This window comes from Cyanistes caeruleus, chromosome 2, assembly GCF_971803275.1.
Source record: "Cyanistes caeruleus chromosome 2, bCyaCae1.hap1.1, whole genome shotgun sequence".
Taxonomy (NCBI): Eukaryota; Metazoa; Chordata; class Aves; order Passeriformes; family Paridae; genus Cyanistes; species Cyanistes caeruleus.
The window spans coordinates 108,914,054-108,936,021 of record NC_141702.1 but is presented as its reverse complement, the minus strand read 5'-3'; the positions used below and the strand labels follow the sequence as shown (position 1 = coordinate 108,936,021).

At 48.6% G+C, this 21,968-nt stretch overlaps 1 protein-coding gene across 1 annotated transcript in view; it reads left to right on the top strand.

The window, feature by feature from the left end:
* The window catches only part of LOC147655111 (TOG array regulator of axonemal microtubules protein 2-like), a 212,846-nt gene that overhangs the window by 170,186 nt on the left and 20,692 nt on the right, over positions 1–21,968 (top strand). The window contains exons 8-13 of the mRNA XM_086871532.1: positions 11,332–11,543; positions 13,079–13,239; positions 14,480–14,526; positions 16,430–16,711; positions 18,087–18,175; positions 18,672–18,828. Of these exons, the coding sequence (XP_086727658.1) occupies positions 11,332–11,543; positions 13,079–13,239; positions 14,480–14,526; positions 16,430–16,711; positions 18,087–18,175; positions 18,672–18,828 (948 nt within the window). The remainder of the gene's footprint in view (positions 1–11,331; positions 11,544–13,078; positions 13,240–14,479; positions 14,527–16,429; positions 16,712–18,086; positions 18,176–18,671; positions 18,829–21,968) is intronic.

The following is a 21,968-nucleotide window of genomic DNA, read 5'->3' as shown; positions in this document are numbered from 1 at the left end:
CCGGACCAGATTTTTCCCGGAGTCCGGAATGGAGTCGGCAACCTGGAAAACCCGGACCGGATTTTTCCCGCAGTCCGGAATGGAGTCGGCAACCTGGAAAACCCGGACCGGATTTTTCCCGGAGTCCGGAATGGAGTCGGTAATGTGGAAAATCGGGACCGGATTTTTCCCAGAGTCCGGAATGGAGTCGGCAACCTGGAAAACCCCGACCGGATTTTTCCCGGAGGCCGGAATGGAGTTGGCAACCTGGAAAACCCGGACCGGATTTTTCCCGGAGTCCGGAATGGAGTCGGTAATTTGGAAAACCCGGACCGGATTTTTCCCGGAGGCCGGAATGGAGTCGGCAACCTGGAAAACCCGGACCGGATTTTTCCAGAGTCCGGAATGGAGTCGGTAATTTGGAAAACCCGGTCTGGATTTTTCCGGAGTCCGGAATGGAGTCGGCAACCCGGAAAACCCGGACCGGATTTTTCCCGGAGTCCGGAATGGAGTCGGTAATTTGGAAAACCCGGACCGGTTTTTTCCCGGAGTCCGGAATGGAGTCGGTAATTTGGAAAACCCGGACCGGATTTTTCCGGGAGTCCGGAATGGAGTCGGTAATTTGGAAAACCCGGACCGGATTTTTCCCGCAGTCCGGAATGGAGTCGGCAACCCGGAAAACCCGGACCGGTATTTTCCCGCAGTCCGGAATGGAGTCGGCAACCTGGAAAACCCGGACCGGATTTTTCCCGGAGTCCGGAATGGAGTCGGTAACCTGGAAAACCCGGACCGGATTTTTCCCGGAGTCCGGAATGGAGTCGGTAATTTGGAAAACCCGGACCGGATTTTTCCCGGAGACCGGAATGGAGTCGGCAACCTGTAAAACCCGGACCGGATTTTTCCGGAGTCCGGAATGGAGTCGGCAACCCGGAAAACCCGGACCGGAGTTTTGCCGGAGGCCGGAATGGAGTCGGCAACCTGGAAAACCCGGACCGGATTTTTCCCGAAGGCCGGAATGGAGTCGGCAACCCGGAAAACCCGGACCGGATTTTTCCCGGAGTCCGGAATGGAGTCGGTAATTTGGAAAACCCGGACCGGATTTTTCCCGCAGTCCGGAATGGAGTCGGCAACCCGGAAAACCCGGACCGGATTTTTCTGGAATCTGGAATGGAGTCAGTAACCTGGAAAACCCGGACCGGATTTTTCCCGGAGGCCGGAATGGAGTCAGTAATTTGGAAAACCCGGACCGGATTTTTCCCGGAGTCCGGAATGGAGTCGGCAACCTGGAAAACCCGGACTGGATTTTTCCGGAGTTCGGAATGGAGTCGGCAACCTGGAAAACCCGGACCGGATTTTTCCCGGAGTCCGGAATGGAGTCGGTAATTTGGAAAACCCGGACCCGATTTTTCCCGGAGGCCGGAATGGAGTCGGTAATTTGGAAAACCCAGACCGGGTTTTCCCGCAGTCCGGAATGGAGTCGGCAACCCGGAAAACCCGGACTGGATTTTTCCCGGAGTCCGGAATGGAGTCGGCAACCCGGAAAACCCGGACCGGATTTTTCCCGGAGTTTGGAATGGAGTCGGCAACTCAGAAAACCCGGACCGGATTTTTCTAGGAGTCCGGAATGGAGTCGGCAACCTGCAAAACCCGGACCGGACTTTTTCCGGAGTCTGGAATGGAGTCAGTAATTTGGAAAACCCGGACCGGATTTTTCCCGGAGTCCGGAATGGAGTCGGCAACCCGGAAAACCCGGACCGGATTTTTCCCGGAGTCCGGAATGGAGTCGGCAACCCGGAAAACCCGGACCGGATTTTTCCCGGAGTCCGGAATGGAGTCGGCAATCTGGAAAACCCGGACCGGATTTTTCCCGGAGTCCGGAATGGAGTCGGCAACCCGGAAAACCCGGACCGGATTTTTGCCGGAGTCCGGAATGGAGTCGGTAATTTGGAAAACCCGGACCGGATTTTTCCCGCAGTCCGGAATGGAGTCGGCAACCTGGAAAACCCGGACCGGATTTTTCCCGGAGTCCGGAATGGAGTCGGCAACCTGGAAAACCCGGACCGGATTTTTCCCGGAGTCCGGAATGGAGTCGGCAATTTGGAAAACCCGGTCCGGATTTTTCCCGCAGTCCGGAATGGAGTCGGTGTTGAAAGACCCCCGAGCTGTTCACCAGTCTTCACAGATGTAATTGTGAATGCTATTTATTTCTATTATTAACACACCTTTTATAGGGTTCTACAGGGTCTGCGGGCAGAGCAAGTTTCTATTGGCTCACACACACAGGTTTAAATTCTTATCCTTGTACACAAGGATATTGTTTTGCTTTACTCTCTCTTCTGCAGGCAAGTTTCAAGGATTTTAGCCTTTAATATCACGACTTATTTCAAAGGCTGGTTTGTGCATACAGGCCTTTACTAATATATAAAATATTGCAACAATTCCCCCTTTCTCTTTTTGCACAAACCAGGCTTTGGATAAGATAACACACAACTTAGGCTGTCATCCCAATTAACACTATAAGTAAAGTCCATCCCCCTTCTAGCACAAGAGACCTCAACCATCCGGTGTTGCCCCAACTGGCGAACCAACTTCCAGTGGGGTCACTATCTTCTTTCAGGGGATGTAACACATCCTGTAGCTGTTGCAGTTGCTTATGGATGGAAGCTGAATGATCAGTAAGATCCAAGCAGCACATGCCTTCAAACTCCCCACAACCACGTCCCTGTGCCAAGAGCAAAAGGTCCATTGCAGCTCGATTTCATAATATTGCATGACATACACTACTCACATCGGCTGAAAGCTCACTTAACATTGTGGATGTTAAGTTCAATCCTTCCTTAGTCCAGCAAGCGAGCCTTTTTAGGGTGGCTAAGCTTTAATTCATTCAGGCTTCGCTTTGACCGTTTGATGTTCTTCATTTTGCTAGCTATATTCAACAATTGGTGTTAGCTTGGGTGGAACAAAGTTATGTTTCCCAAGATAACAGGGTCTTCTATGTGGACTAGCAGGAATCCCATTCCATGCTCTATCTCCACAGATTAGGAAGATGGAACTAGGTAATTGCTTTGGTAATTGCCCTGTGAGATTGCACCACGAACAAAGGCTTTACTTTCAATGGTAGTAACAAGGTCAGCTACAGGGTTGACTGCAGCTCAGGGCTACATTACTTTGTTAGAATGACTTTTTGTCGGGGGTTCAAACATTATCCATCCACCTGAGGTATTGGTGGAACTTAAAAAATCTAATTCTTCTGAGGGTTGTAACATTGAGAACTTTGGTAATTTTTTGCTTGCCAACAGGCTTCAGGTTGTCTTAATGTGAAGCCAACAGTGCAATTGCACTCTTGCAACATTGCTAATCGATTCACTTGAGTCTCATTACTAATTAAATCTTTAAATGCTGGAGGATCCCATTCAGGGACTCCTATGAGACAGGTGCGAAAGGACCTCCAGGTGTGGCTAGGCTTAGACACATTGACCTTTGGCCAGTTCAATGTGCCAGAGTGACCCACATGTTCTGCCTCTTTTGGATGTTAGTTAGCAGACAGCTGGTTGGGACTATACACAACACAATTACCATAAGCAGTTTGTTCCATGCAAATGACACCATATTTGCAAACTTACAGCTAAAACTCCAATCGTTAAATGAACTTTCAAAGATGCTTACACTAGCTCTTGAAGGGGGAATACTTATACTTTATACTAACACAACAATTACCACACAGGCCAAACTTGTTATCTTAAACTATTATCTAACTACCTTTAACACACGTGCACTGGTATATATGTAGTCTAAGCGTGAAAGCAATTTGCTAAAAGGGTAAACACACAACTACAATTTGCTTTATATACAGTTAGATGGAGTCTCTACACTTCTTAGATCTTCTACAGAATTTCTCTAACACGATTCAGTCCTGGAACGTTCACTGTTCCTGTGATGTCAGCTGGCAGCTGATCGGTGACTGAGGGTTTTGATGTTCAAGTTGTTCTTCAGATCCTTCTAAATCTTAAAACAAAGGATACCTGAAAAATTGGTAGAGACATAACATCATAATAACAACATAAAAGTTCTGTTGGCAACTGTCTGTGTAGTGTTCAGACACAACTGGGCTCAAGGCATCTTCCAGGATGCCAATGATTTCTGCCAGCACGTCCAGCGCTTTCTGCTTCACTTTCTTGTGGCTGATAGATATTCTCAAGACAATAATAATGTTGATATGGACTCAGAGGAAGCTGTAGAGGTTGTCCACGGCTTGTGGCACTCCTTGAAACACTTGCCTTCTTTCTGTGGTTTGTTGATGCAGATTCAGAGGAAGGTGTAGAGGCTGCTTGGTATTTGTCACACTCCATGAACGCCTTGCTTTCTTCCTCTGTATTGTTTCAGACTCGGAAGATGCTGTAGAGGCTTCCCAGGGCTTTTCCCTGGCTTTAACCCATCTTTTAGCGTGCCTATGATCTCAGGCCAACAGGTCCGGTGCCTTCTGCTTCACTTTCTTAGGAGTATCACCAAATCTCAGGACAAAAATAATGTTGATATGGACTTGAGGAAGCTGTGGAGGCTGTCCAGGAGCAGTTGCATGCCCTGAAACCCTTATCATCTTTCACTGGGTTGTTGATGCTGTGTCAGATGAAGCTGTAGAGTGTGAACAGAGCATGTCACACTCAATGAACTCCTTGCCTTCTTCTTCTGAGTTGTTGATAGGTATTCAGGAGATACAGATCAGGTAAAAGGGACAAAGTGAGTGGGGTAAATGCACACCTTGACAATCAACCCATCTACTGGGTGAGGCGTTCACCACCAGAGAGCAGCCCAGCTCCTGCCTCACTTCTTTGTGAGGCTGAGCCTTGCTCGGCCTTCACCTTGTCCTCTTTCCTGGCAGTGACCCTGGGGACAGCGCTGCTCCGCTGCCTCTGCCAGGGCTCCTGGGCCAAGGCCCCTGAACAGACCAGGAACGAAGTCTCCATTGGCAAGGCTGGGGTTCCACACATCAGCCTTGCAGCCAGGCAGGGAGAGAAGCTGCCTGGATGGGGAGGCTGCACAAATCCCTTCCTACACAAGGGAGGGTTAGTTTTCATCTGGGTTAGTGTTGCACGCTCAGAAGATGCTGTGGAGGCTGCTCAGGGTTTGTTGCACATCATGAACCCCTTGAATTCTTCATCTTAGTTGTTGATATGGACTTTTAAGCTTATGATGTGTTCAAGCATCTCAAAGCATGGTGTATAGTTGAAATGTTTTTCATAGACATAATTAAAGTTGCTTTCAACATTAAATCTTTATGCTCATTGCCTCACAGAGTAATATTTGAGGAAGAAAGTTTGGTGCTTCAGAAATTCCTTGAATCAGACAGTTTGACAGTAGGGCAACACTGATTTAGCATATGTAATCTTACATGTATTAGTTGTGCAGTAAAATAGAGGAACACTTCTTGTAGGCTGTGTATCTAACCTAAGTGACCTTGCCTCCAAGAACATAGAAAAATGGGGAGAGATGGAATCAGTAGCAAGAGGAGCTGCACAGTGATTTGCCTGCAGGCCTGAGGTCTCTGTTTTGATTTACTGGGTGCTAATGATCCTAAGAAGCTGGGAATTCCAGAGGATTCATTTCCATTTGATGACACCAGCAGGTTTTCTGCAATCCAGGGCTCCCCCAGACTGCAGGCATATTGCTTTGCCATGGTCATTCCAGCTGCAGGGGTTTCATTGCAAGCGAGAAAGGGGTACCTAGCTTTACTTTTGGTGTTTTCCATATCACTTAGCTGGCCTCCATTAGGTTCTGTGTGCTGAATTTCGGCAACTAAGCCTTTAGGCACCAAGAGGGGAGGTGCCATAAGTAATGCCCTTCCTGGTGCCACTGTACAACAGGCTAGTTTGGAGGTAGAACTGCCTGGGAGAGGGAAAAAATGGAGGCATGTGGAAGCTGGCTTTGTGTTACAGGTAAGCCAATGCAAGAGGCAGCTACAGGATGCACTAATTTCTGGTATTTAACTTTCCCTTGGTCATTTTTAATACCTTAGGCAAGAGGGCATGGTCCTCCTCATTTAGGAGATGAACTTAACCAGCCAAGAATTGCCATTGAGATATTTCCTAGCTATTGTTCCTATGAAATGAGACCCAGGAAGACAGACCTGACTCCGTGCTTTCTGTACGAGTCCCACTGGCAATGGGTCCCACAGAGAGCTCTGGCTGGAACACAGGAGAGCGGGAGAGTTTATCGTCTTTGGAGAAAGGGGCAGGCAACTCGGGAGGACTCTAAGGATGTTGCGAGGATTTGCAGGGACAACAAAATTCGAAGGGACAAAGCCCAAGTTTAATCTGGCTACAGCAGTGAAATCATAGAATCCCAGGATGATTTAGTTTGGAAAGGACCTGAAAGATTGTCTACTCCCAAACCCCTGGATGTGGGCAGGGGCACCTTCCACTACGCCAGGTTGCTCAGGACCCCATCCAAACTGGCCTTGAATGCTTCTAAGCTTGGGGCATCCACAGCTTCTCTGGGTAACCTGTTCTCAGTGCCTCACCAGCCTCACAGGAAAGAATTTCTTCCTAGAAACTTGCAACTTAGAGTAAAACTATTTCTGCATCAGCAGCAAAAGGAGGGCTAAGGAGAATTTCTGTCTTCTGTTGGATGTGGGGGGAAACATAGAACAAAGGATGAGGAAAAGACTGAAGTACTTAATGCACTCTTTCCTAGGTAAAAACAGTCACTATGGGCAGGCCCAGGGAGTGGTGGAATTCAATGGAATTAAATCCAGCTGGTGCCTGGTGACAAGTGGTATTCTCCAGGGCTCAGCACTGGGGCCAGTTGTGTTCATATCTTTATCAGTGATGTGGAGGAGAGGATCAGGGGCACCTCAGGCAGTTTGCAGACGACACCAAGCTGGGTGGGGTTGTTGATCTGCTGGAGTGTAGGAAGTCTCTGCAGAGAGATCTGGACAGGCTGGATCATGGGCTGAGGCCACTTGTTTGAGGTTCAACAAGGTGAAGTGCCTTGTCCTGCTCTTGGGCCACAACAACCCCATGGAAGGCTAGAGGCTGGGGGCAGCATGGCTGGGAAGCCGCCCAGCAGAAAAGGACCTGGGGGTGCTGGTTGGCAGTGGCTGAAGGTGAGCCTGTGCATGCCCAGGTGGCCAAGAAGGCCAATAGCATCCCTTCCTGGGATATGCTGCAGTGGTGGCCTTGGCAGGGTTAGCGGTCTCAGGTTATTGGGGGGGGACTCATTATGATCTTCAAAGTCTTTTCCAGTGGAAGCAGTTCTGCAATTCTAACCCTCCACTCCTTGCTTTGAAGGATACAGTCCCACATAGATCCACATTTGGGTTTTTAAGGAATTTAGCATCCACCTTTCCTTGAAAGTAATAGGAATCAGGCTTTAGATGCTCTTGAAACACCTTTATTCCTTGATCTAAAGCTGTGTGTTTGAATTGAGGTGCTTTTGTATAGAAAGGTAGGACCATAGGATAAACACAGACCATTTAGCTTCAATGGCGCTTTTTTCATCTGCTTTTCTGCTTCCTTTCCTCATGGGGGGCAGATTTGGGAGTATTTGTCTTGTGCTTTGAGTTCTGACACAGGCTTGCTCGTTAAAGTTCTGTAAAATTTATCTACATGTTTGTACGTAAAAAATCTTGCAGACTGGTGGGAATTGCTAGAGACAAGGCTTACAAACCAGTCCCCAATATGATCAGCCCAATGTCCCTGCTAAAGTCCAGTTATGCTTGTATTTAGAAGGAGCAAACTATTCTAACTCCCCTGACCCCTCCCCCCCTTTTTTGTTTTTATGTAGCTCTTGGGGCAAGTCCTGTGTGCCATTCCAACTCTCTGTTATCAAATGTGTGAAGTGATGTTGCTGCTGTAGCAGCAGCCTGAGTTGAGCGGGAGCAGCTCCAAAGCACGGGGCCCCACAGCAGTGGGCACGGTGAGAGACTTGCCTCTGCTGCCGTGGCCATCCAGCCGTGGGGAGAGCAGCTGCTGGGGCTTCCCCCATTCTGCCAAGAGCAGTCTGCCTCCACCATGTGCACTGTATGGCCATGATTTTGCCAGAATGTGGAAAAGGCATCGTTTGAACGTATTTTGCTGTTGGCCACCATCACCTGACTGGAGCAGTTTGGTAGGCAGGACGCCCTGTGGGCAGGGCCATGGCCGGGATGGGTGGCTGTCACTTGCACTGGCAGTGTTACTTTTCCAGGCAGGCTCCTGATACAGCTGTGGGGGAAGGCACCAGCAGCTGTTTCAGGCCCAGTGAGCAGCAGCACATGGAGGAGACCCTCATCTGCCAAGAGCCCTCCACCCCTTTACTCCCCGCATGGCAGCACCAGGTGATTCTGCCGCAGGTGAAGGGCTGCAGCAGACTGGAGACTCCTTCAGCCAGGACTTGTTGCAATCTCGTTCCTGCAGCTGTGCCTGGAGGATGTTGGCCCACAGAGGCAGTGCAGATGCCCAGGGATGCTGCTTGGCTCAGGGAGTGTGTACAAACTCGGCAGAGTGTGTACAAAAGCCGCATTCAAAGCGCTGATGGCGAGACCCTGGTGTTGCTGGCAAGTGCAGCAGCTCTTCTTCATCCCGTGCAGGTGAGAGCCCAGCCTTGGAGCCTGTCCCTGGGAACAGGCCAAGAACTGTATTTGTCCTGTTTTAGGGCAAAACTGGGAGAGAACCTCCAAATGGGGTTCACCTAGAAAAGCAAATTCAAACAGCCCCTCCCCCCAACTGGTGCAGGAAAAGACATTTCCTTGGAGAGAAGTGGAAAAAACTGTTTATTTAACAGAAATGGAATAATATTAAACAATAAAACCTCTCGCTGTTCGATGAGATGGCAAATCCAGGAAAAAAAGTCCTTTTCGTGTGGTGTAGCTCAGCTTGCTCAGGTTCTTCTCAGTCTCTCCGACACCGGAAAGTGTCGAGGCCCAGGCCCTGGTGGGCCAAGGGTGTGAGATGCCGGGGTTTGTCTGGGTTTTTTTCAGTCTACAGCATGTTTGAACAGATCCAAGAATAAAGGGAAAAATAAAAAAATGCTTTTAGTATAGCTTTGAATTTTCAGGGACAGTCAAAATGAGAATTGTTTTGAGGCCGGTTTTGTAACGTTGGGTTTGGGTGTGTCTGCAGGAAAGCAAGCAGGAATAAAGCGCTGCCACAATGAAGGAGAACTCTGCATGGCCAATTTACACCCTACAGCTACAATGATCATATTGGCCCACTGAATACTGGGGGCATCTAATGCAGACTGCAAAGCTTCTTTGAACATATTGGGGAGATGAGACATGAAGAAATAGTTTAGCTGATGGAGAAAAAGGGATGAGACCCACTGGACCTTTGGCTCACAATTAGTTCTGCCAAATCAAGCATGATTAGTTTTAACTGCTCTGTGGGAGAGTATTTCAGAATGACCTGCCCCATGATATTTCCATTAAGGAGATTTTGAATTGTCAGGAACTGCCAAGATCAGAAAAGTTTTGAGGCAGATCATATTTTTGTCAGGTTTGGGTGTCTCTGCAATACGGAAAGCTGGGAATAAACCCCTGGAACAGTGAAGTGGAGCAAAAGTTGAATATTTGGGTGGTCATATTCCTCCCTCCAGATATTGGCCACCTGAATTCTGGCGTGATCTGCTGGGGAGTGCAAAGCTTCTTTTACTTGCAACTCCTGGTGCCATTGTTTGTGTCCCAGCACTTTGTTGGACGTGAAGAGAAATAAACAAAATCCCACACCAGCAAGCTGCAACCCAGAACTGAGTGAGAATTACAGAAATAAAGGCCTTGGAAAGTAGCTTAGGAAAGCATTTACTTCCTAGACAGTGTGAAGCCCTCCGGCCTGGCCTGGCTGGGCCCAGGGCTGGCTGTCCTTGGGAAGGGAAAGGGATGGAGTTGGGGTGGGGGTTTTGTAGCCATGGAAACAGAACCGTGGGCGAGCGCATCACAAAGGGGCAGCCACGAGCTGGGGTTGTGACGGTTGTGGTTGACACGGACACAGCGGCAGGAGACGCGTCTGGCTCTGCCTCTCTGTGCCGACTGCTGGCGATTGGAGTCACGAGACCTTGCTCTAGGGCTGGGTAGCAAGCTCCATTCGCTGTCTACGCGGAGACCGTTCTCAAGTTCAAACCCAGATACTTCTGCGAGGCAGAAGCACGGGTTCAACATGAACTTCACTGGAAAAGGAAAGAGCATGGAAGGAAAAGGTGAGGATAGAAAGGAGCTGAAAGGTCTGAGCCAAATGGTAAAAAGTCCCACCGGATTTCAGGGAAAACTGGTCCATGGTGGTCAGTTCTGGCTCTGTAGGTGGCTGACAGATGATCCTGCAAGGATGCCCATGGCATCACAAAATTTTGTCGTTAGTCTACTCTGCGTTCTCCTTTTTGATAGTAGTCAAATCATTCATCCTGTCAGCCAGGACAGGGACGGTGGCCACAGCTGACCACAAATTGGACATGGCCATGAGATGCAAGTCCTGTTTCATTCTTTGCCATGAATGTCGGATCTCGCAACAGATCAATTTCCTGTCCTTGCTCTGCTTGCTGATCGCGTCTAACCCTGAGGACGCTATTACTGTGTTATAAGAACACCAGCAAGGGCTCATGTGGAGAAGTTTTGTGGTTTTCAGAAACTGCACTCAGAGTTGTGTAGGGCTTTAATGGGTATTCACAGAAGGCCAAACCTCAAGAGAGGATCTTTTTCACCTCTCATTTTTTGAGCCTTCCACTTTTCCCATGTGACTTAATAAGTCAATATTATTCAGAAGAATTACATGCAGGTTAGTTACATGAGAAATAAAACTTGAAGACAATTTCTCAATAGTTAAAAAAAATCTCTCTAGCATCTCATCAAAGAGATGTGTTGATGATAATGGTGGGAGTTCACCTAACTCACTTCTTCGAAGACTTTTGAGCATGCCACAGCCTCACACAGAGGTAAGGTGGGAGCTGGGCTGCTCTCTGGCAGGAGGAAGGGTCTTGTGCCAGCCTAGAGAGCCTGTGCTCATCCCCAGGGAACAGTTCTGCCCTGCATGTGCCCCCTGCAATGAGCTGTGCTGCTGCCAGTGCCCCGTGCAGCTGTAGGGCTGCTCAGCTGTGGGGCAGGGACAGGAGCAGGAGGCTGCATGTGCAGCTGAGCCATGGCTGCAAAGCCCAGGGCTCTGGGCTCCCTGCTGTCCCAGGCCAGCCCAGAGGCCAGGCTGTTCCTGTGGTAGCTCTGTGCAAGTGGGGCAGGGTGTCCCCTGGCCTGCCTCAAGTGGCTGCAGGCAGGAGCATGTTTCCCTGTGCAGCTATTTAGAAGTTTGCAGCAAGTCTGTCCCATGAAATATGGAGCTTCAGGTGCCTTAGGTTTGCACTGCAACCTGTGTTATATTTTGTGTCTCCACTTTGCAGGACTTACTGGCTACCCTCTTGCCAAGAGGATTTCTCTGGCAAATCCCTCTATGCTCCTGCCCTCCAAGCCATTGCCTCCTATCCCGAAGAGCTCTTCCAAGACAAGCAAGATGTGCAGCGGAGAGCAAGGGACTGGGAAAAGTGGCACTGGCTATGACAATGACGACAGCAGAAAAAACCAGGAGCTGAGTTCAGAGGGAAAAGGATGTAAGGTAAGGAGACCAAGCTAAGTCGTGTGTGGGAGATTTTCAGTCTATGTGCTACAGACGGAGCTCAGCGAGCTTTGCCTGTGGTGTGATCCCAGGGAAGCTGCTGAGCCAAAGAGCTCAGCTGGGCACAGCACTTGAAGCTGTCGTTGTAATGGGTGTGTGGTGCAGACTTCTATCCAGAGCAGGAGAGGCCTTTGAATGGTTTCTGGGCTCTGTCCTGGTTCATCCTCTGTCTTGTGGCTGAGAGAACACTAACAAGAAGTCAGAGCATGTAAAGTTGTCTACTCTGGCCAGACAATCCTTCTACGTTTAGTAACCTATGAGTATCTGTGGAGCATCTCTCTGTCTTGGTGGTGTTTTCTGTCAAGTGTGTCTGGTTTGGATGGAAAAAGGTGTTTGCTGGAACAGGCAGTCCTGCACAGTCAGTTCCAGGTTGTCTCAGCTTTGGAGCTGTACAGCCATGGCCTTCTGCACAGTTGTCTGTGATGTTGTTTCTAGACTTCATCAGCTTCTGGGCAGCTGTGTGCTCTGGCATGGCTTTGTCCATAGGGAAGGGGTGGGAGGTGGCCATGGGGAGAACAGCCCAGAGCCCAGCCATACCATTAGCTTTGCAGCAGGGCCAGGAGCTGCAGTTGTTTTGGGTTTGCCATGGGGTGCAGGAGGAGGCAGATGGACAACAGCTTTGGCAGACTGAATGTCCAGTCAAAGGCTTGGGTACTTGGTCTCAGCCTTGCTGAGAAAGGGCCCCGTGTATCCCTGACAGGAACTGATGTTTTCACTGAAGATTGAACAGGTCCTGATTTGGCTTTTTAGCTGTGCCAGAAATTATGAGATACTAAGGAAGGGTGTGCATCTGTCCCTGCTTCCTCCACCCCCCTTCCTGGTCATGGCATGGGAGCCCTGAAGCAACTTGGGCAGGCAGAGACCTTCCAAAGAGCCGCAGATCAGAGAGCTCTGCTGAACTTCCTAAATGCCAGTGAGTCTGAGATGCTGGATGTGTGGGAGCTGGAGAGCTCTGGGCATCCTGAGAGCTCAGCTGCATCTGGCCTCAAAGTCTGCTGGGGAACTGTAGGAGGGAAGGGCAGCAGCAGAAGAAATGAGGGGTTAAGAAAAGCAGGTTTTGCCATCCTGCAGAATGGCTTTGTGGGGACGTGACTGGAAATCAGCAGTGGTTGTTAGGTGCTTTAGGGGCAGGGAGTTTATAGGGATATAAATGCCTTCCCATACATCCAAAAGGCCAGTGGAGGCACTGTTACTGGAGCACATCTTAATGTCAAACATGTGGATGCCTGCTGGGAATGTAGCCACATTTACATGGAAGTGAGCATGAGGGGAGAGGTGGTAAATGTGTGACATGATCTCTCCCCCACCAGCTGCCTGTCCTAGGGCACCATTCTCCATCCTGGGCCAAGCTGCTCCATCAGCCTGACTGGTCTTTTCCTGCCAGGTCCCAGTGAAGAGCATGGCTAACTTTCTTGAGGCATGAAAGGGGACAAGACTGGATTCTTGATGTGAGCACTGTGTTCTACTCTTTGCAGGCTTCCTTGCTGTATCACACTGAAGGGGATATGAAGAAGGAGTCATTGGGTCTCCCTCTGATCCCCCCGATATGCAGGGCAGTAAGTCCCGATGTTGGCAGTGCTGCAGAGTCTCTGCAAAGCTCTCTGCAGCTGGATGTGCAAGAGTCCCAGGAGATGAGGTAAGCCAAGGTGTCTGCTGCTCCAGTGTGCTGTTCACCTCGCTCTTCCCATCTCGTGAGGTTATTTTGCACAGTCAGCTCTCCCATGTATTTAGGCAAACCTCTGTGTATTCAGCATTTGGCCCTATCTGTGGTGATCCAGCCCAATGTCAAACCCAGCACCATATGGCCCAAGAGCAGAGGTGGTGGTGGTGGGGAAGAGGTGGCTGGGTTTAAAAGCTCCTCAAGACAGGTCCTCTTCTGGACTTGGCTATTGATTCCCTCTGTGATGTTTGTGGTGTCATTTGGGGACTGTATTGCATGGGTCTGGATGCTGCAGATCTTTGAATACTCTAATCCTTGACTGTCAATTTCTTCAGCCACGAGAACATGTTTGGGCAAATATTGGCTGATTTAGAGGTGTTTACAAATTGCAGTGGTGCCTTTGTAAATGTCAGGCATAACTTCTCTATGCCTGGGCCTCCACTGTGAAATGAGGTCCCAGAGAAGTTTTGGGATGCATAATCTGATGAATGTTTAATATTTCAATCTGGGCTTAAGATCAAAGAGGGCAAGGTGCTAGAGAAGAGGTATGGGACTGTACCTGATGAAAGATATTGGTTTGGATATTTGTGAGAAAATGTAGCTGTCAAGCTTCTCTGAGTGATAACAGTAAAGAGGTAGTCTCCAAAGTATCATTCTAATTGAAAATCTTCTGTAGGGCTTTTAAAGTGCTATGTGAATATCCTACCCTAGCAGCTGAATGTGAAAAAGCCTTCTTCTTTCTGAAAGAGTAAGGAGGTGTAATATCATTCTCAGGAGACAGCAGTGCTCTGACCACATGGAGCACGAGACTGTCACCAGTGTAAGGCACTAACAGGCAAAGTCAAGCTTTGCAGCAGTACAAAAGCAGCTGCCCTCCATAGAGACTCGTGTCTCAGCTCAGCAGCTATTGCTGCTTCAGAGGGGCTGTAGGAGCCACTTGGCTCCAAAAGGAGAGACAGAAGAACTGGGGGGTTATGATGCAAGTTGAAGAATGACTGCTGTGTTTCAGCCAGAGCTTGGCCAGCTCTGTCTGACTCCAGCAACTGAGAGCTTAAGGACAATGAATCATCTTTGCAACTTGTTTAGTTTCTGTGTTGCATTTCCTCCTTCATCACAGTGACCATGCTGAGATGGTTTGCCTCCTTTCATGCTACATGCATTCCCTTGCTTTGCTTTCTACCTCCTCATCTGTTCTTTTCTCCTCCATTTTCTCAAGGGCAAGATCCACCAGCACTACCAAAGACATGGACTCTGAACAAGCAGGTAGGTACTGGGCATGTCTGTCCTAAACTGGCTGTTGGAATTTTAGCTCAGAGGTGACATTTTGAGAGCTTGGATAAAAACCATTATTTTAAAAATTTCTTTAAATTCATTTCAATTCCTTGATGGGCTCAGTGGACACATGGAGAGCCCAATCACTGGGAATGTGCTGTGGTGGTGCAGTGAAAATTCCTCCAGTGTGAAGTGTTGAGTTGCAGGAGCTGGAGTGGTACCTTGCGGCCCTGGAAATGTAGTGCAGGAAAACGAAACATTCTTCTCCATCCTGCACATGCCCTTTATCTCCCTGAAGCCTTTCTAGTGTCACAGTTAGTAGAGAAAAAGCATGAAATGGGAAATGTTCCCGCTCCTTCGTCATGGAAATTCATGGACATTGTCTGGTTCTGCACTGGGAGAAATAGAGAAACCTCCTCTGTGGTAAAGTCCTTGTGAAATTTCCAATTAAGGAGAAGGAGGTTTCCGAATGGATGCAGCCTATGCAGGGCCTGAGTTTGTCATCCTCTGACAGCACAAGCCCAAAGCCACCTATGGCAGGTTCACCATGACAAATCTCTTCCCCGACTCTCTCTGCCTGGGTCAGTGCTGCAGGCTGAGGCTGCAGGAGGAGATGCCTTCTGCCTTGTCCCTCCCTGCCTGCCTTGCCTGATCCCTGACAAGTAGAATTGTGCCAGACAAAATGCAGTCTCTGGTGCATCTGTGTCAGCCAATGCTTTCAAGTTGAAAGCCTCAATGAAAGTCTGTTGTTGTTCCTTTGCCATCTCTGGGCATTTACTAATAGGAGAGATGAGACTTGAAGACATAATTTGATATAATTTGATAACTTGAAGACATAAAGCTGCAGGAAAAGGGATCAGATGTCCTGGTCCCTCTGCTTAGGGTTTATTTTGCCAAATCCTGGGTACAGCTCCTTTAGAAAGACTCCTTAATTCCTGAATGCAGCTAGTGATAAATATTGCTCAGGTGACATTTGTGCCGGATTAATTCTGGGCTAGAAATGATTTATCTTATTAAACCTTACCTGTCTGACTTTTATTGCTGACTATAATGTTCTCCAGGGGAAAGAATCCATTTTTAAGACAGGTTTTCATTCCTCTCTTAAGGTTTGGCTGCCACATGATTTTTTCTTACATGAAGCCATGTAAAGAATGATTAGTTCTGTGAATTTCAACACCTCTGTTGGAGAGTGTTTCAAAATGATCTGCTCTCTTGTATTTCCTCTAAGCAAACTTTGAATTGATAGTATTAGGCATGATCAGAACTGTTTGGAGGCAGATCATGTTTATCTTTGGTATGGACATCTCTGCAGAAAAGAAAGTCCATAATAAACCCCTGGAACAGGAAATAACAGTAGAAGTGGAAGTTTTGGATGATTGTTTTACTTCCAGAAATACATGCTCACAGAAAACTGGGGACATCTAATGGAGAAAGCAAAGCTTCTTTTATGTCTAATGTGGGGTGCCATTGTGTCCCAGCATTTCCTTTAATGGAATGAGTAATATAAAAATTCCCCAAAGTGCAAAAATCAATCTAGAATTGAGTGGGAGATTCAGAAACAATGACCTTGAAAACTGCTTTTGAAAACAATTGCTTCTGAGACCATGTCAAATTCTAGAGACCACTGTCTGCTTCCAAGTGTTTGGATGGAAAGGGATCCTGTAGTAGTGGGGAGGCAATGGGCAACCAATAAAGTAGTAGAAGCCTTCTCTCCTGGCTTGTCAGCTCCATATTGTTTAGATAAATTAAACTGATGCTAGTTTCATGAAAAATAAAAGAAACAACCCATCTTTTTGGTTCCTGAAATACACTTTGAATTCCTCACCCATTAGATGGGTTGATTGTAAAGGTGTGAGTTCAGTTACGCACTTCTTCTCTTGTACCTGATCTACAGCTTCTTCTGAGTCTTCAACAAACACCCAGAGGAAGATGGGAAAGAGCTATTGGTGTAGGATAGGACCTGGGATGCCTCTGTTCCCAAGGAAACTGGCTGAGCTGTTTGGCATAGAGCCTTATGTGCAGAAGCCCGGCCTTGGGAATGGAGGTCTCGGCTCCCGGCCGGCTCAGGGGGCCTTGGCCCGGGAGCCCCGGCAGAGGCAGTGGAGCAGCGCTGCCCCCAGGGTCACTGCCAGGGAGGACAAGGTGAAGGCTGAGCAGGGCTCAACCACACACAGAGGTAAGGTGGGAGCTGGGCCACTCTTTGGCAGGAAGAAGGGTCTTGTGCCAGCCTAGAGAGCCTGTGCACATCCCCAGGGAACAGTTCTGCCCTGCATGTGCCCCCTGCAATGAGCTGTGCTGCTGCCAGTGCCCCGTGCAGCTGTAGGGCTGCTCAGCTGTGGGGCAGGGACAGGAGCAGGAGGCTGCATGTGCAGCTGAGCCATGGCTGCAAAGCCCAGGGCTCTGGGCTCCCTGCTGTCCCAGGCCAGCCCAGAGGCCAGGCTGTTCCTGTGGGAGCTCTGTGCTAGTGGGGCAGGGTGTCCCCTGGCCTGCCTCAAGTGGCTGCAGGCAGGAACATGTTTCCCTGTGCAGCTATTTAGAAGTTTTCAAGAAATGTATCCCATGGAATTTGGAGCTTCAGATGCTTTAGGTTTGCACTGCATTATCTGTTACAATTTGTGTTTCCATTTTGCGGACCGAATGACTGCAGTGGTCTCAAGGAGGTTACCCTGGGGTCAGGAGTTTCCCTGCCAACTTCCCAGATTCTCTTACCTTCCAAGGCCTTCCCTTCCATCCAGAATTGCCTTTTTCCCCTCAAAGGCCTTACCTAACTCTCTATTATTAAGCTGACCATTCTGCAGGGGTAAAAAATCCTGATTTACGATATTGGTTACTTTCTACTTTGCCACCACTTGATTTTATCCTCTGTGAAGTTGTTGTATAGAATTCTTAGTTGCCTAAATTTTAACAGCCCTGTTGGAGAGTAATTCAGAATGAGTGACATTATTCTACTTTCATTAAGAAAATCAGCCTTTAGTCAGGCTGGCCCAAATGTGGCCCAATCTCATACAGTTTTAAATCAAAACCCTTGGGGAAGACAAATTATTTAGTGTCAAGAACAGAGTTCATGTTTGGGTACCACTCCTGCATTCCTAAGCTTTTCTTTTAAATTTCCTCTAAAATACTCCAACTAAGAGAGGAGAGTGTTGATCTAAATGCCCACAGGTATTAGAACCTGGGACGTCTTTTAACAAACCAGAAAGAAGATGTTTACTAAAATCAGCATATGGGCAGATAAGAATCTCTGCCAAGAGAAATCTCCATCTCTGCCCTTCTCTATCAAACTCTGAGGCTCTCCAGCATCCAGGGGCTGAGGCCTTCATCATGCAGCAGGTTTCAGTCTGCTGGCCAAGAGAGTAATGTCGGGTCTGCTGCCAGCAGCACATCCACTGGGAGAGGGTCTAGGCATATGTACCTTGCTACTCTCCTACACAATCTCTGTGTCTCATGAGAGCTCTGCAGTCTGGAACCTGTTTTGCCTGTTGCTCATCAGGGTGTTTTTGAAGGTTTGAAGTCTGCCAGAGATTTACATGAACTTTTGCTTCCATTACCAGGCCTCCCACTGTACCAGGCCAAAGAGACGGATCATCCCACCAGTCCTGGTCTTACAAGAGACAAAGACCTGAGAGATGGCTTTGGAAAGGTAAGGGATAAAGACAGGGATGAGCAGACTTCCTTTGGGGTCCTTCAGGGTCCTTCAGAGCTGAGTCCCTCAGAGGCCAGGAAGTGAGAAACAGCTGCCATTCCTGGCCATGAGTGTTAAGCAAGAGCAATTACCCCTCCTTGCTGCACATGGTTTTTATTCTGCTGCCATGGCCTGTAGGAACTGAACTGCCTGCTCTCTGGTCATGTGAGCTCTTCACCTGTCTTGGAGCACTCGTATGACTTTGGTGCTTCAAGCAGGGCTTCCTGTCATAGGTTGCAGTTGGAGCAGTGTAAGGTTGTGGCCCTAAAGTCTTCCACCTCCTTGTGTGTAATTGCCAAGATGAGGTTGGGAGACATTCTTCTGAAACACTTGGAATGAATATGGAGCTGCATTAAAGACTGTGGCTCTCCATGGATCCTGTGCTCCTGATGAGATGTTGTGTCTGGTTTGGGTGTTTCTGCTTACATCTGTGATGTATTTCCTTTGCAACTAGATCCGTGCTGCGTTGTGCAAGTTGGCTCAGGAGAACTTAGAGTGGAAGGTTGAGGAGCTTTGTGATGAAGAGATGAAGAAAAGGACACAAAGGGAAGCATTCAAAGGAAAGCAGCTGCCTCCACTGGCAGGTGACCCCAGGGATGCAGCAGAAGGAAGTAAGTGGTGTCTACACTTGTGCTCCTTTTTGTGAGAACGTCTTCAGTACCTCTCACTTGTTCCTGTTGCTCTTTGTCCATGACTCCAAAGTCATCACCTTCATGCCATTTTGCAATTACGTCCAAAATCCCAGGGCGATTCTTTTTTCCAATAGAGACGCGCTGTGTGATGAAAGCAGTCCACTGTGCTCCATGTGGCATTGGTGGCATGGTTGGTAGAGGGATGACGCTGCCCCTCGCCGCGGCTCTCCTCGCCCTGGCTAGCTCTTGCTCTCTAGCCGCTGGCAGCGCCGAGAGTGGGGAACGGTCTGGGAGCTCGTTGTCCCAGACCGAACCTTCAGAGCCTGTACGCCGCCAAGCTCTGCGGTCTCAGGTGCGTCGTGGGTGCCCGATGAAGGCAAGGAGGAGGCTCAGAGTTCCAGGTTCTCTCCAGAAACCAGGTTTTATTCCAGGGTCGGGAGCAGTGGATGGGGGAAGGACTGGAAAGGTCAAGGGTAGGACGGTCTGAGCGAGGAGCACCTCTGTGCGCTCCAATTTAAGGTGGGGAGGGTATAAACACAAGAACCAATCAGGGCATCTCAGGGGAGGAGTTGGGGGGAGGGTTTACAATGTTGGGGACCAATAGGAATAACACGTGGGAGGGGCGGCAGTCACAATGCCAATGGGGCTTCGAGTGAGGGATAAATGACAGGGAAGGAACTAGAACAAGAGGTGGGGTTTACATGGATTGATGGGGTTCAGGGGCAGGAACAGGGTGATGGACAAGGAAGGTTCAGGAAAAAGGGGAGGGGTTTACAAAACTGACAAGCGGGTAAAACCATTACAACTCATGGGGGGAACAACATCAAGAACAAACCATTTACATTAATAACCTGAACAAAATAAACAGGCGGCAACAGAGGGACCCTTTGCTTTGAATATCCACCCCAGCATTGGTAGTCGGGGTACCAGGAGGAATTGTACTTCTGTACCCATTACCACTCTGGCGGCTTGCACTCCTTCATAGGCTGCTAAAACTTGCAGTATAGTTGGCTTCAGACCTTCTGTAGCTTTGACTCCAAAATCCTAATACTTGGCCTCAGTCTCACCGGCACCTTTTGCCAAAGGTTCCGGGACAGACCATGGCTCCTGGCTGCAGAGCAGAACACGTTTTTCACATCTGGTCCTATCCTGACTGGGCCAAGGGCTACTGCATGAGTGATCTCCTGTTTGATCTGGGCAAAGGCTTGTCGCTGTTCAGGCCCCACTGAAAAGCGTTTTTCTTGCAGGTGACCAGGTAGAGAGGGCTCACAATCTGGCTGTTCTTGGAATATCCATACTCCAAAAGCCTATGGCACCTAAGAAAGCTTGTGTTTCCTTCTTGTTGGTTGGTGGAGACATTGCTGTGATCTTGTTGATGACACCAGTGAGAATCTGATGCTGTCCATTTTGCCACTTTAATCCCAGGAGCTGGCTCTCTCAAGTGGTCCCTTAACTTTGCTCTTCTTGATGGTGAAATTTGCTTTCAGGAGAATCAGGATGATTCTCTCTCTTTTCTCAAATACCTCTTCTTTCTCAAATACCTCTGTGTTCCCCCACACAATGATGTCATCGATGTACTGCACATGTTCTGGTGCCTCACCTTTTTCTAGTGAAATCTGAATCAGTCCATGGCAGATGGTTGGGCTGTGCTTCCACCCCTGGGACAATTGGTTCCAGGCATGCTGCACTCCTCTCCACATGAAGGCAAACTGAGGCCAAAGGAATGGAGAAAATGCACTGGCAGTATCAATAGTGGCATACCACTTCACTGCCTTGGACTCCAGCTTGTACTGGAGCTCCAACACATGTGGCACGTTGAGCAGCGCTCATTGATGGAGTCACTTCATTCAAGGCACGATAGTCCATAGATTCAGTCAATCTCCATTATACTTCAGATTTGTGCACAGACCAGATGGGGCTGTTGAAGGGTGTGTGGGTTTTGCTGACCACTTCTTGGCTCTCCAACTAATGGATCATCTTATGGATGGGAATCATAGCATCTTGAGTGTTCTGTACTGTTGGGGGTGTGTTGCTCTATTGGGAACGGCGAGAAGAACAACACAGGCTCCCTTGTGAGTTGAACAGGAGAGTTCCTTCAAGGTTTATTACCTCAGATCTTCTTTTATAGACCAATATGTGAAAGTACAGAAAAGTAAAACTCTTATTGGTTAGTAAACTAACACATCACCATCATTGGTCAGTGGGGTACACCACCCCTCAACCTTCTCTTGCAAGAAAACAAGAAACTGACAAACAGCACCTGCAAGGCTGTCTTCTATCGCTGAGGATTGTTTTAATCCCTCTTTATGATTTCCCTGGCCACTTTCTCAGGCGAGACCGAGAAAGTTATGCGGCCTGCTATTCCACAGGCACTGTGCTCTCTGCCTTTGCTCATAGTTAGCATCCATAGAGGTGCACTGTTGAAGTGGCAATTGGTACTCGTTGCTCCTCCCCCTTCAGAAGTCCCACTGCAAATGGGTTCTCTGATAGTCCAGGCAAGGTGTTCAAATGCTTAACGCCCTCTGTCTCTACAGCTGCTATCCCAAATGCCCACCTGAATCCCTTTGGGTCTTTGAAATACCCACTTGGGAGGTAGTCTATGCTCAAAATGCATGGGGCCTCTGGGCCAGTCACAATAGGTTGTTTCTTCCACTCACTTCCAGTCAGGCTCACATCAGCTTCCAGCAAAGTCAAATCCTGTGATCCCCCTGTCATGCCAGCAATAGAAACAGATTCTTCCCCCATGTGTCTTGATGGAATTAATGTGCACTGTACACCAGTGTTGACCCAGCCCTCATATTTTTGTGGTTCAGAAGTGCCAGGCCAACGAATCCACACAGTCCATCAAACGCGGTTTTCCCTACCCTCTACCTGTCAGGGAGGCAGGGCCTCTCTAAGCCTGGTTATCTTTCTTTCCCTGGGCATACATCTTAGAGGTTCCTTCAAGTGGATTGGACGTGTCATCGTCATCATACCTGGCTACGGGCTACTGGAGCTGCTTCCTTTCTGATGGAACTTCCTCTCTGAGTCTTGCCTTCCTTTAATTCACACACTCGTTGTGCCAGAGCAGCAGTGGGTCTTCCATCCCTTCTCCTCATGCTTTCCCCACAATCATGCAG